Source organism: Amphiura filiformis, chromosome 6 (assembly GCF_039555335.1).
Source record: "Amphiura filiformis chromosome 6, Afil_fr2py, whole genome shotgun sequence".
NCBI lineage: Eukaryota > Metazoa > Echinodermata > Ophiuroidea > Amphilepidida > Amphiuridae > Amphiura > Amphiura filiformis.
In genome coordinates, this window is record NC_092633.1 from 49,583,120 (window position 1) to 49,604,027 (window position 20,908).

General features: G+C 38.1%; 1 protein-coding gene across 1 annotated transcript in view; it reads left to right on the forward strand.

Moving 5' to 3' along the window:
• Positions 1-2,655: 2,655 nt before the first annotated feature.
• LOC140155541 (scavenger receptor class B member 1-like) overlaps positions 2,656-20,908 on the forward strand; it is a 60,321-nt gene continuing 42,068 nt past the window's right edge. The window contains exon 1 of the mRNA XM_072178419.1: positions 2,656-2,913. Coding sequence (XP_072034520.1) covers positions 2,722-2,913 — 192 coding nt within the window. The 5' untranslated portion in view covers positions 2,656-2,721. The remainder of the gene's footprint in view (positions 2,914-20,908) is intronic.

Here is a 20,908-nt window from a genome sequence, read left to right on the forward strand (position 1 = left end):
TATAATATGGACTTTTTTACCAAAAACAGCTGATTGGTCATTTTGTGACAATTTTGTTTTCAAATCAGGACCCATGTTTAGATATTTTTTTACTTTTTACCTCAAAAACAGCTGATTTGACAGCTTATGACCATTTGTTCAAATCGGGAACCATGTTTAGGGATTGTTTTCCCAAATTGGAACCCATGTTTAGAGTTTTCTTGCAAAAAAGTGACCCACTAGAGGGGCAAGTATACCTTATAATATGTGAGTAACCCGCACTCGGGGACATGTCATAACAATGTCTTCATTTTTCAAAAAGTAGAAATTCAAGAAAAATTGGGGTGTTGCCATGGAACAACACATTTAATATGGCTCGGTGGTGGCACTCATCACCCTCAATCGATGCATTTGACGACAGCTTTTTTAAATGTCTTTTAGAGCTGAAATTAAATCAAGGGTCTTTCGGAGCTCTATTTTGGTCAAATTTAGGGGGTCTTTCGGAGTTGCGAAATCCAAAAAGGGGGGTCTTTCCGGGGGAACATACCCGTATGGACAAGCGGCTAGGGGACGCAGGGGTAACCTTGTCAATCAAATACTTCATCTATTGTGTCCAATACTTAATCCGATAAGTGATCGATGTATATCGATAAAACTAGGATCAAGATCGTGGATGAACTATGGCGGCACGCTTTAATTCTTTACGATTCAGGATGTCATGTCGACTTAATTTATTCTTTATGATTATGATTTTTAAAAAAACAAATCATTTGATTTTGTGTAATTATTAGCAAAACAATAGCCTAAAAAAAGTACAAATATAATTTAGCAGAAATTAAAATGCGCTTTGTGATATTTGTACTTGTAGGCCATAAATTCAATTAAAACAACTTATAGGCCTAACTACACACGGTTGGTATAGGCGGAGAGACAAGCTTTTTCAGCCTACAACTTTATTGTTATTATTATTTTATTTGGTTAAAAAAGCAGGATAATAATCTTAAGTGTTTTCAAATTTATACAAATACATTTTTGTAGTAACCCAGCGAACACAAAACATTTTTAAAACATTATTTGTAAGCAGGTTGTATTTTGGGTTTTGGTAAAAGCCTTTTAATAACATTAAACGTCAGGTTATATACAGGTCATTAAAACATTTTAAAATGTTTTGTATGATAACACACTATTTAAAATGTTTTCAAAATGTTATTGTTAAAAAAATATTTGGTACATAAACATGTAGCCAGAGGTATCCAGCAGTATAAAAATCTCAACTTTTTTTGAGAAAAGTGGGGGGATGAGGCTGAGGATCATGAAATGCCCTTTTAACATAAAAGTGGGAATATTTTAATTTTACAACATTAAGTTTGAAAGTTTTAATAAAGCTTTAATATTTTTCAACATTGTGTGATAATTTCAAATTGTTATTGGGCCTACTCTATATTTAATTTAACTTTTATTCCATGCATATTTTATATGCGCACGAGTTAAACTTAATCAATTTCACAAAGTGGTCATGGTGCATGGTGGTCCTCTGCCATGTACAGGCGGCGGATGACATGATCGAGCCGGCAACTTGTGAAACCGCCCGGCCGTATGGCATTTTCCATATACTCGGTTAGTTTTGTGGGGTTCATTATCGAACCCCAACGGTTTTAGCTTGTATTTATATTATTTATCAACATAGGCCTATTTGTTTGTGATATTTCAAGCGTTTTAAAATTTCAAAATAATCCCATTCAATTACACGGTTGTGATGAAAATTTACTGAATTTAGGGACTGCCGTCATACACCACCTGGCCATGTAGATCGATTGGCTTTGGAGGGATAATTGCCTATCGATTGAATTGAAACGTATTGGTGATGTCACTGGCTTTAAACTTTGGTGGACAATAGAATAACCACTGATTGACAAGGTTACCCCTGCGTCCCCTAGCCGCTTGTCCCGTATGCGTATAGTCATTGACATTTGTGTTGAGTGCATGCCCCCCCTCCCCGGCCCTTCCCCCTCCCCCCAAAATGGCCTGCAAAAAAAATATGTGCCCCCGTCATAATCTAGCACCCCTTGGGTACACATTGGCTTAATTATTGTACCATAGTAGCTCATATAGTACTGTAATAATAGTATTATCTAATATAAGCTTACCATTTATGTCTTGTTTCGCCGTATTTGTCCGTTATTCACAGCCTGTAGTGCTACAGGGCGAACGTCACTAAAAGTTACACCAAAATATTCTGTTTAAAAACAACTACCATATTCATTTGAAATTTTTTTTCTAAAACAATCCAATATTTGTTCTTGGATAGGCTTATTAATATACTTTTAGTTCTGTAAGCGGATGGTCAATACTGGCCTTTATTGGCCTTTCAATGTCTTTGTATTATTTCTCAATGTTTCGATGTTGAATTGCAATGTAGGCCTAGCCTACTTGTCGTTCATTGTCTTGCTCTTAGTTGTCGTGTTTCTGTAGGCCTATATTAGTTAATAATCATTGTGATACCCCAAAATAAGGGTTCGCAACAATATACAAACAAGAATTGTTTACTTAAGTTTGAGATTATAGTGCAGGGTCGCTATTTACCATGTTTACATATGCATGCAGGCCGCAAGCATGATCGTTATTTACACATGCATGATGGCATTCATGTCGGCCTATACGGTGCCAGTTCAGTTGTATTGAACTGGAAGTTCATCCGAAGGCTTCATCTGAGAGAGAGCGGGAGTAGCTGAACTTGCCAAAATGCCCAAAACACTAGACTTGCCTGAATCAGAACTTGATGAAATGGAAGCCACCAAGTCACGATGTTGCTGTTGCTGTTCAACTCCAAAAAGTTTTATCATTGTCATCATAATGGGAATTATTTTAATCATCTCTGGTGCTGTTGCAATGCCTTTGATATACGATGCAATGATCAAAGTTGTTGTTGATGATGTAAGTTGTATTTTTATATATCTTTGTAAAATATGCGTCAGTTTGTGTAGATCTAGCTCAGTTTCTGTAGCCTTCTCCATTCCGTACGAAGCTCAGAGTTTCAGTCTGAGCAACCGTTAACCTTTAACCACCTCGGACTATTATACATGGTAAAAAACAGACGCGCGTTCAGAAAATAGTCAAAGATACGGTGTCTGATCTCCGCCAAACTCCCCCTTTTATAATTCATCTCCCCAAATTTTCAGTTTTCCCCCTTTTTGCGAAATGCTTTCCCCCTTTTTCAAATATTTTCCCCTTTTAACTTTCCCCTTTTCAAATAGTTCCGCTTTTCGACTTTCTCCTTTTCAAATAGTTCCCCCTTTTCAACTATCCCCATTTTCAAATAGTTCCCCCTTTTCGAATTTTCCCCCTTTTCATATAGTTTCCCCCTTTTCGAATTTCCCCCTTTTCATATAGTTTCCCCCTTTTCGAATTTCCCCCTTTTCATATAGTTTCCCCCTTTTCGAATTTCCCCTTTTCATGTTTCCCCTTTTCGAATTTCCCCCTTTTCATATAGTTTCCCCCTTTTCGAATTTCCCCCTTTTCATATAGTTTCCCCCCTTTTCGAATTTCCCCCTTTTCATATAATTTCCCCTTTTCATATAGTATCCCCTTTTCGAATTTCCCCCTTTTCATATAGTTTCCCCCTTTTCGAATTCCCCCTTTTCATAGAACCCCCTTTTCGAATTTCCCCCTTTTCATATAGGCCTATCCCCCTTTTCGAATTTCCCCCTTTTCATATAGTTTCCCCCTTTTCGAATTTTCTTTTCACCTTTTACATAATACCATTTTAAAAACAGATATCCCCCATTAAAATAGTTTCTCCTTCTTAAATTTTTACTCCTTTTTTATTCCCCGTTTGACGATGCGTAGGCTTTACCAGTAGGCACCGACCATCTATAATAGTGCCAGCCTTCATGCTTCGATCGTGCATACATGTACTTCGATATTGAAATAGGTCCAGCCTACACGTTGAAAGCACGTGATTGTCTGATACAAATTCTTGAGCTAAATAAAATGAATAAAATGATACTAATTATGTAATTTATGAATTCTAATTCTATAGGATATAGATCACATCTTCTCTGATATAGATCTACATTTAAGAAAAATCATAATCTGAATTATATCATGCAACTAAATATAGACCCAGGAAAAGGCCAGGAGATTGGAATTCGAATCAATTAGATTGCCTTATTAATCGTTATTATTTTGGACTTGTCTCGACTTTTAAAAAGACTAGGCTTAATTGCTACTTAATTCTTCATCTAACATATAGGGCCTACTAATTCTTTTTGGATTTTTGAGGCGTGCACCACTGACCGAAGTCCCTGGTTCATTTGTCTGGTCAATTGAATATCATGCCATAGAGCCTTTGATTAGAAAGCACATTTTTATTGTTAACGGGATTGTTGACAAACAAAGAATAGCGAAAATTACTCGGAACTGGCTTAAAAATAAAGTTGCATAAAATCACACAGCCACACTTGTCATAAATATGCAATGCCCATTTTGTCCAGGCCCGTTTTATAAATGTATGCTTTTATTGTCATTTCACTGTTAAGACCGCTTGTTTTAAACTTTGGTGCTAACTAAAAAAAAAACCTTTTGAATATATAGCACAAACAATTCTTATTAGGCCTATCTAGGCTTCTGTAACAATGGCAGCCAGTTGTTTGTTGTCTCTGACATATCCCTGTTTATAGACAAGTTCTTCACATACTTTCAAACATCATTGCTATGAATTTGACCAGCATAAATATTTATGCATGCCATTTCACCCGTTTAACATTCTGAACATCATTTGGTTTATCAATCATATCGGGTTTGCTCTTTGTACAGCCCCTAGCCTCTATAAACGTACATAAAAGTTGACGGATCCCTAACCCATTGAATTTAGCGGGCGCTTGCACAACCGACACTGCTATATACCGGTAGTCTCATGCTGTACGTCATTATGTTAATATGAATATTAATGAGTAATATCAGGGCCACTTTCGGGACAGCCAGTGGCATATTAAACCACTCTCGCACCACTGGCACCGGGCAGTACAGTATGGCGCGCGATGGCTGGGGTGTGGGTTTTTCTGGCTGGGTATTTTGGTTAGAAATAAGAACAATAGTTCATAATATTACAAGGTAATTGGTAGAGACAATTAAAAGAGTTGACACGATATTTTTCTCCCTCGCTGCTCGCTCGCACAATGAGCAGTTGGCATGAAATGCCGCTATGGTATCAGGCATCACACGTACGTGGTATACAGTAGGCCCTATGCTATACGTAAAACCCTGCAGCTGACCCTGGTAAAACCAAAACCCAGTAAATGTGATCGGGCGGGGCCCAGAAATATTCTTGACATTTATCTTACTAATATAGGTCAACTGACATGTTTGGTGATAGGCCCTAATAGGGGTGTAGTAAAATTGTGTGGAAACAATGAAATTGCAACTGAATATGGCTCAAATTTTTTCTATGATCACTGCAACTAATGCAAATGCAAGAGAAGACCAATAAGGGACGCACCATAAGATATAAAGGGGGGAGGGGGCTTGATAGTTTTATGGAAAAAAATGTCTCGCCATCTGAGCAAAGAAAAGATATAACGTCAAGGGTAGAAAAAAATCACAGTTTGATTAAGGAAAATTGACGTCCTATATTATCAATAGTTTGTCTTAAAATTGGATTTGAATTTGTTCCAGCATGTAGGCCTACAGTTTAGGCCTAATCCCCCGGGCCTAATCCACGGGAGTCAATCTTGATGCGGACACTCAGCACTACGAACTTACACACTATACTGCTGTATCTAAATACTCGACAGCTTTGTAAGGTCAAACTTTTCACTGTGAGGTTACCACGCTTGCGCGGAAGCTGTTTTGTGTGACCTTTATGCTAATTCAGTGACCCGTGTTCACTCAGGCTGCCCTGCACTTCCCGCCGTGAATCAAATCATCCTCCAGACACGCTCCATAAGATATGCTAATGCATGGAGTACAAAGAATTACTTTGATCAATACCAGTTAAACAGGTGATTGGTATTGTACTCCATGCATTTGCATGTCTTCTGGAGCGTGTCTGGAGGATGATTTAGCCGAGTAAAAATAAAAACATGTTTCTCGTCCGGGTTTAAAAAAGGAGGAAGAGGGGCTTGAGGCCCTTTTTATTTTATTGTTCTGGTAGGTACGCCCCCGCTAGTGATCACAGAACCATCCAGAATTGTTTCTTGCATATTAGCAAGGCTATAGAAAACATCTCAACTTCCAAGACATCTTTCTTCAAAAGTGTTGACTGAATTAAAAAAAACTGAAAATAAATTTGATGCGGCCTCAAAAAAGGAAGCGGGAGGGGACGAGAAACATGTTTTATTTTTATTCGGCCTTATGATCTTCCGTGCAGTAGAAACGGGAAAATCCGAAATATTACTCAAATTTGGTCCAACTTTGGCTTAAATGTAACACAAAACTCGAAAATGTAACACGTTAAAACTTGCACAGTGTTATACTGTGTAGTTTTCCGATGATGGAAAAAATCAAAGTATTCATCGAAAAAATCCAAGAAATTGTGAATCTTGCGATGAAATTTATACCTCAAAATGTTTCAGAATTGTCAACTTGCCTAAAAATTCCGATGATCAAAAACATGTGCGGATTGTGCGCTGAAAAATGTCATTATTTTCCTTATCTCTTCACCGATTTTCAAGGTTTAAAAAACTTCGTGTATATTGCCATTTTGTCTAAATGCGAGTAGAAAGTTGTCAGATTCAAAACATCATTCAACCCTCAAAGACCTTTCTAAAAACCCCGTGCCGAACACACGAAGATTAAAAGTTCAGCTGGTCATTCGGCAAACATCGGCAGGATCTCGCTGAGTCCACTGTGATTGGTCCAGCGGCTGGAGCATGCGCGAGTAATTTAACAAGCATTTGGATACAGTAATATTTGTAGTAGACCATGGGACAAGGCTTGCTAAGTGCTTCAGAAAGTAGTTTTCGTTCTCCCTTTCTGGGTAGAGGATGGTTTATACATGAAAATATAGCTATTATATCACTGATCAATAATATAACATTTCCCACTTTCAAAAGTTGCACGTTACTGTGTAATTTAGGAGTTATTTGGGGTTAAAATGTGTTTTCGTGTTTTTTCCATTTTGCCCAAAATGTCAAATATTAAAATAGCTGTAACTTTCAAAATAAATTGAGTAGAAATTTCATTTCTATTGTAGATGTTACATATTACATGGATGTCTAACACTGGTGAATATAAATGTCACAGCACAACTCTAAAATATAAAAAATGGCAAAAACCATATTTTTGTGCTATTTCGGCCATTTTTGAGCTAAAAATGTAATTTTTGCATGGGGAAAAAAATAAATATAAATTTTATTGATTTAAAAAATATGTCATTATGTCAACCTAGTTATTCTGAACAAAAAAGTTAATGATGGTGAATGTCTGTGACCTATAGTTTTTGATCTATGGCCCTTTCAAATTCATATATGGACTAAAATAGCATGTTTTTGTTCAATATTTCCAATATTACGCCAAAAATGGTCCTTTATGACCATTTTAACCAACTTGTTAGTTTTTGGAAAGTGGGAACTTCACTTAATAATTATATGAACATGTAATTGTACTTTAATGTTAAGCTATTTCAAGATTCACTAGTATGCCCACTACCGTGGTAGCAGCAATTTTATCTACTTTCAATGCAGTAAAATGATGACTAAAATGATTTTGCTGCATTGAAAGTAGTAAAATTGACGATATAATTGCTTCTGCCATGGAAACCGAGCTACCAGTGGATCTACAACTAGCTTAAAATGAAAGTACTATAATATATCCATAATATATGTGAAGTTCCCCCTTTCCAAACACTGAAAATTTTGTTAAAATTACAAAAAAGTACCATTTTCAGCCTAATATTGGAAAAATGGACAAAAACATGCTATTTTAGTCCATATGTGAATTTGAAAGGGCCATAGATAAAAAACTATAGGTCACAGACATTCACCATCATTAACTTTTTTGTTCAGAATAACTAGGTTGATATAATGACATATTTTTTAAATCAAGAAAATATATATATTTTTTTTTCCCATGCAAAAATTACATTTTAGGTCAAAATGGCCAAAATAGCACAAAATATGGTTTTTGCCATTTTTATATTTTAGAGTTGTGCTATGACATTTTATACACCAGTGTTGGAAATCCATATGACATGTAACATCTACAATAGAAATGAAATTTCTACTCAATTTATTTTAAAGTTACAGCTATTTTAATATTTGACATTTTGGGCAAAAATGGAAAAAATCACGAAAAAACACATTTTAACCCCAAATAACTCCTAAATGAGTAAAGTAAAACGTGGGAACTTTTTGGATATTAATTCAGACATATATTTACTCTTGATTTGTTATGTTTTTATGTTCTGCCCAAGAGTGGACTACGGAAGTGAAAGATAAATGCCCATGTCCCATAGTCTATAGTGCTCAGTGCACTGGTCGGCCTACTGTAGGCCCTACTGGGTTTGGATGTGAGGATGTGAGCATGAATGATGATGTGTGTTACTGTCATGTGAGTAACTGATAGGCCTAGATGTTTACGCACAGAATTAGATATTTTTCGTGAGAAAATTAGTAAGAAAATATCATGGATCTCCTTTAAAAATATTTCTGCGCAAAAAATTCACTAGGCCTATTTTTTAAAACCTAAAGATAATGCTTTTTACGGCACATGAGAATTTAGGTGCTATATAAAACGTTAAAATGGTAAAAATATAGACTTAGGCGGCCTAGGCCTATTAAACAACATAAAGTTGTTTAACCAATCCAAACAAAATAGAGAACTTAACGATGAAAACAAAAATTGAGTCTCATGTTAATGAAAAAACTTGCTTCACCATGGTGTTAAAAAACACACAAAATTGCTTCACCAAGGTGTTAAAATAATGCTTCACCGAGGTGCTAAACAAATGGACTCAACTACCCTACCCAGTCGACAGTCCCCATTGATATCTATTGGTGCGTCCCTAACTGTCGTGTATTAAACAGGCTCTGTCGTGTAACTTGTATTTCGCGTAGACGTTCAAGGCCGTGTCAGTATGTGGGTGTTGCCACATTGAAGTAGTTAAAAATAAAATGAAACTAGTTTTCCTCTTTGAAATCGAATTAATTGCTATTTTCAGTACCCGGTCATTTTTCTACGAATGTTATTTCATTATTCTATAACACTGCCCATAGGGCCTACCACCGGCATATACAAGATTAAACAAACAAATATTTTATATAATAGACCTAATAATAAGAGCTCACAGACTCACTGGTAGTCTCGGGTTGTTTGTGAAGAAGATGAAAAACATATCACGGATATGATAGGAAGACCACCCTATATCGCCCGGTAGTCTCATGTCAATCAAATAAATATCACGGATATGATAGGAAGACCCCCTATGTCGACCGGTAGTCTCATGTTAATAAAAACAATACCGGTATCACGAACATGATAGAAAGCCCCCCTACATCGCCCGGTAACATGTCAATGAAATAAATATCACGGACATGATAGGAAGACCCACTATGTCGACCGGTAGTCTCATGTTAATGAAAACAATCACGAACATGATAGAAAGCCCCCAATATCGTCCGGTAGTTTAATGTTAATGAAAAAAATATCACGGATATGATAAGAGTATCGCCCGGTAGTCTCATGTCAATGAAATAAATATCACGGATATGATATGAAGACCCCCTATATCGACCGGTAGTCCCGTGTTAATAAAAACAGTACTAAAGTCACGGAAATGGTAGGCCCCCCCCCCCCCTCCCCATATCGACCCACTGTGATATCGACCGGTAGTTTCATGTTAATGAAAAAATATACTCACGGACATGATAGAAGACCCCTATATCACCCGGTAGTCTCATGTTAATAAAAAGACTCATCACGGACGTGATAGAAAGACCCCCTATATCGCCCGGTAGTCTCATGTCAATGAAATAAATATCACGGACATAATAGGAAGACCCACTGTGTCGACCGGTAGGTAGTCTCATGTTAATGAAAACAATATCACGAACATGATCGAAAGTCCCCCTATATCGTCCGCTAGTTTAATGTTAATGAAAAAAATATCACCATATGATAGGAAGACCCCCCTATATCGCCCGATAGTCTCATGTCAATGAAATAAATATCACGGATATGATATGTAGACCTCCAATGTCGACCGGTAGTCTCATGTTAATAAAAACAATATCACGGAAATGGTAGAACCCCACCCCCACCCTATATCGGCCGGTAGTTTCATGTTAATGAAAACAAATATCACGGATATGATAGGAAGATCCCCTATATTGCCCGGTTGTCTCATGTCAATGAAATAAATATCACGGACATGATATGAAGACCCCTATATATACATCGACCGATAGTCTCATGTTAATGAAAAAAATATACTCACTGACATGATAGATTAAGACCCCCTATATCACCCGGTAGTCTCATGTTAATAAAAAAAATACTCACGGACGTGATAGAAAGACCCCCTATATCGCCCGGTAGTCTCATGTCAAAGAAATAAATATCACGGACATGATAGGAAGACCCCCTATGTCGACCGGTAGTCTCATGTTAATGAAAACAATCACGAACATGATAGAAAGCCCCCTATATCGTCCGGTAGTTTAATGTTAATGAAAAAAATATCACGGATATGATAAGAACCCCCCATATCGCCCGGTAGTCTCATGTCAATGAAATAAATATCACGGATATGATATGAAGACCCCTATATCGACCGGTAGTCTCATGTTAATAAAGACAATACTACAGTCACGTAGATGGGAGCCCCCCCCCCCTCCCCATATCAACCCACTGTGATATCGACCGGTAATTTCATGTTAATGAAAAAAAATATACTCACGGACATGATAGAAGACCCCCTATATCACCCGGTAGTCTCATGTTAATAAAAAAAGACTCATCACGGACATGATAGGAAGACCCCTATATCGACCGATAGTCTCATGTTAATGAAAAAAAAATACTCACGGACATGATAGAAGACTCCCTATATCACCCGGTAGTCTCATGTTAATAAAAAAAAGACTCATCACGGACGTGATAGAAAGACCCCTATATCGCCCGGTAGTCTCATGTCAATGAAATAAATATCACGTACATGATAGGAAGACCCACTATGTCGACCGGTAGGTAGTCTCATGTTAATGAAAACAATATCACGAACATTTTAGAAAGCCCCCTATATCGTCCGGAAGTTTAATGTTAATGAAAAAAATATCACGGATATGATAAGAAGACCCCCCATATATCGACCGGTAGTCTCATGTTAATAAAAACAATACTAAAGTCACGGAAATGGTAGAAAGACCCCCTATATCGCCCGGTAGTCTCATGTCAATGAAATAAATATCACGGACATGATAGGAAGACCCACTATGTCGACCGGTAGGTAGTCTCATGTTAATGAAAACAATATCACGAACATTTTAGAAAGCCCCCATATATCGTCCGGTAGTTTAATGTTAATGAAAAAAATATCACGGATATGATAGGAAGACCCCGCTATATCGCCCGGTAGTCTCATGTCAATGAAATAAATATCACGGACATGATAGGAAGACCCCCTATATCGACTGATAGTCTCATGTTAATGAAAAAAAAATACTCATTGGCATGATAGAAGACCCCCTATATCACCCGGTAGTCTCATGTTAATAAAAAAGATACTCACGGACGTGATAGAAAGACCCCTATATCTCCCGGTAATCTCATGTCAAAGCCCCCCTATATCGCCCGGTAGTAGCATGTCAATGAAATAAATATCACGGGAAGACCCGATATGTCGACCGGTAGTCTCATGTTGATGAAAACAATATCACGAGCATGATAGAAAGCCCCCCCCCCCTATATCGATCGGTAGTTTCATGTTAATGAAAAAATATCACGGACATGATACGAAGACCCGCTATATCACCCGGTAGTCTCATGTTAATAAAAAAAGACTCATCACGGACGTGATAGAAAGACCCCCTATATCGCCCGGTAGTCTCATGTCAATGAAATAAATATCACGGACATGATAGGAAGACCCACTATGTCGACCGGTAGGTAGTCTCATGTTAATGAAAACAATATCACGAACATTTTAGAAAGCCCCTATATCGTCCGGTAGTTTAATGTTAATGAAAAAAATATCACGTTTATGATAGGAAGACCCCCTATATCGCCCGGTAGTCTCATGTCAATGAAATAAATATCACGGATATGATATGCAGACCTCCTATGTCGACCGGTAGTCTCATGTTAATAAAAACAATATCACGGAAATGGTAGAACCCTCCCCCACCCTATATCGACCGGTAGTTTCATGTTAATGAAAAAAATATCACGGATATGATAGGAAGACCCCCTATATTGCCCGGTTGTCTCATGTCAATGAAATAAATATCACGGACATGATAGGAAGACCCCACTATATCGACCGGTAGTCTCTTGTTACTGAAAAAAATATACTCACTGGCATGATAGAAGACCCCCTATATCACCCGGTAGGCTCATGTTAATAAAAAAAAAATACTCACGGACGTGATAGAAAGACCCCCTATATCGCCCGGTAGTCTCATGTCAAAGAAAATAAATATCACGGACATGAGAGGAAGACCCACTATGTCGACCGGTAGTCTCATGTTAAAGAAAACAATATCACGAACATGATAGAAAGCCCCCCTATATCGTCCGGTAGTTTAATGTTAATGAAAAAAATATCACGGATATGATAAGAAGACCCCCCCCATATCGCCCGGTAGTCTCATGTCAATGAAATAAATATCACGGATATGATATGCAGATCTCCTATGTCGACCGGTAGTCTCATGTTAATAAAAACAATATCACGGAAATGGTAGAACCCCCCCCTATATCGGCCGGTAGTTTCATGTTAATGAAAAAAATATAGTCACGGACATGATAGAAGACCCATATATCACCCGGTAGTCTCATGTTAATAAAATACTCACGGACGTGATAGAAAGACCCCCTATCGCCCGGTAGTCTCATGTTAATGAAATAAATATCACGGAAATGATAGGAAGACCCACTATGTCGACCGGTAGTCTCATGTTAATGAAACCTATATCACGAACATGATAGAAAGCCCCCCTATATCGACCAGTAGTTTCATGTTAATGAAAAAAAATATCACGGATATGATAGGAAGACCCCCTATATTGCCCGGTAGTCTCATGTCAATGAAATAAATATCACGGACATGATAGGAAGACCCCTATATCGACCGATAGTCTCATGTTAATGAAAAAATATACTCACTGACATGATAGAAGACCCCTATATCACCCGGTAGTAAAAAAGATACTCACGGACGTGATAGAAAGTATAGAAAGACCCCCTATATCTCCCGGTAATCTCATGTCAAAGCCCCCCTATATCGCCCGGTAGTATCATGTCAATGACATAAATATCACGGAAGACCCGATATGTCGACCGGTAGTCTCATGTTGATGAAAACAATATCACGAGCATGATAGAAAGCCCCCCTATATCGGCCGGTAGTTTCATGTTAATGAAAAAAATATAGTCACGGACATGATAGAAGACCCATATATCACCCGGTAGTCTCATGTTAATAAAATACTCACGGACGTGATAGAAAGACCCCCTATCGCCCGGTAGTCTCATGTCAATGAAATAAATATCACGGAAATGATAGGAAGACCCACTATGTCGACCGGTAGTCTCATGTTAATGAAACCTATATCACGAACATGATAGAAAGCCCCCCTATATCGACCGGTAGTTTCATGTTAATGAAAAAAAATATCACGGATATGATAGGAAGACCCCCTATATTGCCCGGTAGTCTCATGTCAATGAAATAAATATCACGGACATGATAGGAAGACCCCCTATATCGACCGATAGTCTCATGTTAATGAAAAAATATACTCACTGACATGATAGAAGACCCCCTATATCACCCGGTAGTAAAAAAAGATACTCACGGACGTGATAGAAAGTATAGAAAGACCCCCTATATCTCCCGCTAATCTCATGTCAAAGCCCCCCTATATCGCCCGGTAGTATCATGTCAATGAAATAAATATCACGGGAAGACCCGATATGTCGACCGGTAGTCTCATGTTGATGAAAACAATATCACGAGCATGATAGAAAGCCCCCCCCATATCGATCGGTAGTTTCATGTTAATGAAAAAATATCACGGATATGATAGGAAGACCCGCTATGTCGACCGGTAGTCTCATGTTGATGAAAACAATATCACGAACATGATAGAAAGCCCCCCTATATCGATCGGTAGTTTCATGTTAATGAAAAAAATATCACGAACATGATAGAAGGCCCCCCCCCCCATATCGCCCGGTAGTATCATGTCAATGAAATAAATATCACGGACATGATAGGAAGACCCGCTATGTCGACCGGTAGTCTCATGTTAATGAAAATAATATCACGAACATGATAGAAAGCCTCCCCCCCTATATCGCCCGGTAGTATCATGTCAATGAAATAAATATCACGGACATGATAGGAAGACCCGCTATGTCGACCGGTAGTCTCATGTTGATGAAAACAATATCACGAACATGATAGGAAGACCCCCTATATCGACCGGTAGTCTCATGTTAATAAAAAAATGTACTCACGTACATGTTAGAAGACCCCCTATATCGAACGGTAGTCTCATGTTAATAAAATAATAGTACGGACATGATAGAAAGACCCCTATATCGCCCGGTAGTCTCATGTAATGAAAATAAGAGGTCCAAATCTCCCCGGTAGTCTGATGTAGTTTGTAGAAGAAGACAATATCTTTGCTAGGCAGGGTAAAAAGACATTAGGAAATCCCGGAAGCCTCCCCCACCCACCCTATATTTTAAAGATATATCACGGACATGTTAGAAAGACCCCATTATCCCGGTAGTCTCATGTTAATGAAAAAAATACTCACGGACATGATAGAAAGACCAGTACATCGCCTGGTAGTCTCATGAATAAATATAATCAAGGATATGATAGATGACCCCCCTATATCGTCCGGTAGTCTCATGTTAATGAAAATAAAAGGACCAGACTCCGGTAGTCTCATGTCGTATGTATTAGTAAATCACTCTATGAACATAGATATATCAGGGACATGACAGAAAGACCCCCCCCCTATATCGCCGGTAGTCTCATGTCAATGAAAATAAATATCCCGGACATGATAGAAAGACCCCCTATATCAGAGATGTAGACTTGAGTCGTGTGACTTGGACTCAAGTCTGACTCAAGTCACTATTTTTGGGACTTGTGACTTGACTTGCAACTTTTGCAAAATGACTTGACTTACTTGTGACTTAGACAAAATGACTTGGACTTGTACTTGGACTTGAAAAAATTGACTTGTTACCAACACAAGTCTGAGGTTACTAAATTTCCTGTAAATTTAAATTTATGGATAGAATTTATGAATATTAATAGGCCTGCAATAACATTAATGAATTATCCGCTGGCGGGCCTCGTGTCCGGCATAACCTGAACTGCAAAATAAATAAATACATAAATAAATAGTGCCCTCAATCAGCGACACGGGCTCGGCGTGGGAAGTAAAAGTATGTCGGGTTGAAAACTCGGAGTCCTGTCCCGGCAAACACAAAACTGGTGAATAGACTTGTAGTGACTTGTGACAAGTTGTGACTTACTTGCGACTTGACTTGTGATTTGATGACTTGTGACTTGACTTGACTTGCAACTTTTTCAAAATGACTTGACTTACTTGTGACTTGGACAAAAGGACTTGTGACTTGGACTTGACTTGCAAAAAATGACTTGTTGACATCTCTGCCCTATATCGACCGGTAGTTTCGGACATGATAGAAAGACCCCCTATATCGACCGGTAGTTCATGTTAATGACACGGACACTCGGACAGAAAGACCCCCTATATCGCCCGGTAGTCTCATGTCAATGAAAAAATATACTCACGGACATGATAGAAGACCCCCTATATTGCCCGGTAGTCTCATGTTAATAAAATAATAACGGACATGATAGCTGAAAATATCACAGACATATTAATGAAATAAAATATCACGGACATGATGGAAAGACCCCCTATCGCCCGGTAGTCTCTTGTAATTGAAAATAAGAGGTCCGAATCTCTCCGGTAGTCTCATGTCGTGTGAAAATGAATCCTTATATTACACAAATATATCACGGACATGATAGAAAGACTCCTATATCGCCCGCTAGTTCGAAGTCACTCTCACACAAAAGTGCCTCCCACCCGCGTCCGAACACCTCTGAAATGCACCCTTAGTGGCGAATTTTCACATAACCAAATTCCACCCCTTAATGGCGAAACACATGCAAAATCCTACCCTAAATGACGTAGCACATGCAAAAACCATACCCTAAATGGCGTCAACTAAGAAATATCTATATTGATACCCTAAGTGGCGTAAACAGGGAAATGAGCTAATTTGATATCCAATCAGTGTGTCTTTTTGATGTTGCAGACAAATGGATACTGAAGAAAACATGCACAAAAGTAACAAGAATCAATTAAAAAGTGGTGATTTTTATCAAATTAGTGCAAACTCACTAAAAAAAAATAATATTACTAACCCTAAACGTCTAAGGATTTGGCTGAAAAGGACCCTAAATGGCGATGCCTTCTGAAAAAGTACCCCTTTTTTTCAAAAAGACGTCGACGACGCTGTGTGATGAAAAACATACCCTTTTTTAGACGTTTTTCTTGGACACGGGTGCGTAGCATGTCAAGTAGTGAGTGACCCCCCGGGCCGGTAGTCTCATGTCAATGAAATATATATCACGGATATGATAGAAAGACCCACAATACTGCAAAAAAAACCCATCACGAACATGATAGGAAGACCCCTTTAGGCCTATTGACCGGTAGTCTCATGTTAATGAAAAAAATATCACGGACATGATAGAGAACCCCCCTATATCAACCGGTAGTCTCATGTTAATGAAAAAATATCACGGACATGACAGGAAGACCCCCTATATCGACCGGTAGTCTCATGTTAATAAAAAAATGTACTCGCGAACATGATAGAAGACCCCTATATCGCCCGGTAGTCTCATGTTAATTTAAAAAAAAATAGGCCAAAAACAAACAAATAAATAAATAAATCAATTAATTAATTAATACGAAGATAAGTAACTAAATAAATAGGCCGTAAATAAATAAATAAATAAATAAATAAATAAATAAATAAATAAATAAATAAATAAATAAATAAATAAATAAATAAATAAATAAAATCACGAGGAGTGCTATTTTGTGAATGAGGAGTGTGGTTATATGCTTAAATGTGATGTAAGCTTAGAGATTAAGGAGTGTGATAAATCGCACTCCTTATGATTATTTAAGGAGTGTGGAGGAGTGTGATTACACTCGCACTCTCCAAAACACGAAGTCTTTCAATAATGTCCGTGATATTTCTTTCATTAACATGAGACTACCGTGCGATATCGGGGGTCTTTTTATCATGTCCGTGATTTTTGTTTTTCATTGGCTTGAGACTACCGGGCGATATAGCATGTATAGAGGGTCTTTCTATCATGTCCGTGATATATATGTGTGCATAGATGGACTCCCTTACACACGACATGAGAGATTTGGACCTCTTATTTTCATTAACAAGAGACTACCGGGTGATATAGGGATCTTTCCATCATGTCCGTGATATTTTTCATTAACATGAGACTACCGGGCAATATACAAGCTGTATCAAAATGATTGGTACCCATCAGTTTTCATCGATAATGGATGAGCCTGGCAGATCAAAATTCAACATAAGATCCAAATAATTTGTAAATTAATTGCAAAAACAAGTCATAAACTATACATTCTGGATATTTCAAATGTATCCAAAAGTGTATTTGGAAGAGGTAGGCTTTTCAATAAACATCAAAATTGATGGGTACCAATCATTTTGATACACCCTGTAGGGGGTCTTTCTATCATGTCCGTGATGTTTTTTCATTAGCACGAGACTACCAGGTGATATAGGGTGTTTTTTTCTATCATGTCCGTGAAATTTTTTTCATTGACATGAGACTACCGGGCGATATAGGGGATCTTTCTATAATGTTCGTGATATATTTTTTTCATTGACATGAGTCTAACGGGCGATACAAGGGGTCTCTCTATAATGTCCGTGATATTTTTTTCCATTAACATGAGACTACCGGGCGATATCGGGGATCTTTCTATCGTGTGCGTGATATATTTTTCATTGACATGAGACTACCGGGCGATATCGGGGGTCTTTCAATCATGTCCGTGATATTGTTTTCATTAACATGAGACTACCGGGCGATATAGGGGGTCTTTCTATCATGTCCGTGATATTTTTTTCATTAACATGAGATTACCGGGCGATATAGAGGGTCTTTCTATCATGTCCGTGATATATTTTTCATTAACATGATACTACCGGGCGATATCGGGGGTCTTTCAATCATGTCCGTGATATTGTTTTCATTGACATGAGACTACCGGGCGATATATGGGATCAATTAATGTCCGTGATACATTTTTGTCCATTAACATGAGACTACCGGGCGATACAAGGGGTCTCTCTATAATGTCTGTGATATTTTTTTTCATTGACATGAGACTACCAGGCGATATCGGGTTTTTTTCTGTTATGTCCGTGATATTTTTTTCATTGACATGAGACTACCGGACGATATAGGGCCTTTTATCATGTCCGTGATATTTTTTTCATTAATTAACCATGTTAACATGAAACTACTGGGCCATATAGGGGGTCTTTCTATCATGTCCGTGATATTGTGTTCATTGACATGAGACTACCGGGCGATATAGGGTCTTTCTATCATGTCTGTGATATTTTTTCATTAACATGAGACTACCGGGTTATATAGGGGTCTTTCTATCATATCCGTATAATATTTTTTCATTAACATGAGACTACCGGGCGACACAGGGGTCTTTTTCATCATGTCCGTGATATTTTTTCATTAACATGAGACTACCGGGCGATATAGAGGGTCTTTCTATCATGTCCGTGATGTATTTTTCATTGACATGAGACTACCGGGCGATATCGGGGGTCTTTTTATCATGTCCGTGATATTATTTTCATTGACATGAGACTACCGGGCGATATGGGGGGTCTTTCTATCATGTTCGTGATATTTTTTTCATTGACATGAGACTACCGGGCGATATAGGGGGTCTTTCTATCATGTGCGTGATATTTTTTTCATTAACCATGTTAACATGAGGCTACCGGGCCATATAGGGGGTCTTTCTATCATGTCCGTGATATTTTTTCATTAACATGAAACTACCGGGTTATATAGGGGGTCTTTATATCATGTCCGTGATATTTTTTTCATTAACATGAGACTACCGGGCCGGCGATATAGGGGGTCTTTCTATCATGTCCGTGATATTTTTTTCATTAACATGAGACTACCGGACGATATCGGGGGTCTTTCTATCATGTCCGTGATATTGTGTTCATTGACATGAGACTACCGGGCGATATAGGGTCTTTCTATCATGTCTGTGATATTTTTTTCATTAACATGAGACTACCGGGTTATATAGGGGGTCTTTCTATCATATCCGTATAATATTTTTTCATTAACATGAGACTACCGGGCGACACAGGGGTCTTTTTCATCATGTCCGTGATATTTTTTTTCATTGACATGAGACTACCGGGCGATATCGGGTTTTTTTTATCATGTCCGTGATATTATTTTCATTGACATGAGACTACCGGGCGATATGGGGGTCTTTCTATCATGTCCGTGATATTGTTTTCATTAACATGAGACTACCGGGCGATATAGGGGGTCTTTCTATCATGTCCGTGATATTTTTTCATTAACATGAGATTACCGGGCGATATAGAGGGTCTTTCTATCATGTCCGTGATATATTTTTTCATTAACATGATACTACCGGGCGATATCGGGGGTCTTTCAATCATGTCCGTGATATTGTTTTCATTGACATGAGACTACCGGGCGATATATGGGATCAATTAATGTCCGTGATACATTTTTGTCCATTAACATGAGACTACCGGGCGATACAAGGGTCTCTCTATAATGTCTGTGATATTTTTTTCATTGACATGAGACTACCAGGCGATATCGGGTTTTTTTCTGTTATGTCCGTGATATTTTTTTCATTGACATGAGACTACCGGACGATATAGGGGCCTTTTTATCATGTCCGTGATATTTTTTTCATTAATTAACCATGTTAACATGAAACTACTGGGCCATATAGGGGGTCTTTCTATCATGTCCGTGATATTGTGTTCATTGACATGAGACTACCGGGCGATATAGGGTCTTTCTATCATGTCTGTGATATTTTTTCATTAACATGAGACTACCGGGTTATATAGGGGTCTTTCTATCATATCCGTATAATATTTTTTCATTAACATGAGACTACCGGGCGACACAGGGGTCTTTTTCATCATGTCCGTGATATTTTTTTCATTAACATGAGACTACCGGGCGATATAGAGGGTCTTTCTATCATGTCCGTGATGTATTTTTTCATTGACATGAGACTACCGGGCGATATCGGGGGTCTTTTATCATGTCCGTGATATTATTTTCATTGACATGAGACTACCGGTCGATATAGGGGGTCTTTCTATCATGTTCGTGATATTTTTTCATTGACATGAGACTACCGGGCGATATAGGGGTCTTTCTATCATGTGCGTGATATTTTTTCATTAACCATGTTAACATGAGGCTACCGGGCCATATAGGGGTCTTTCTATCATGTCCGTGATATTTTTCATTAACATGAAACTACCGGGTTATATAGGGGTCTTTATATCATGTCCGTGATATTTTTTTCATTAACATGAGACTACC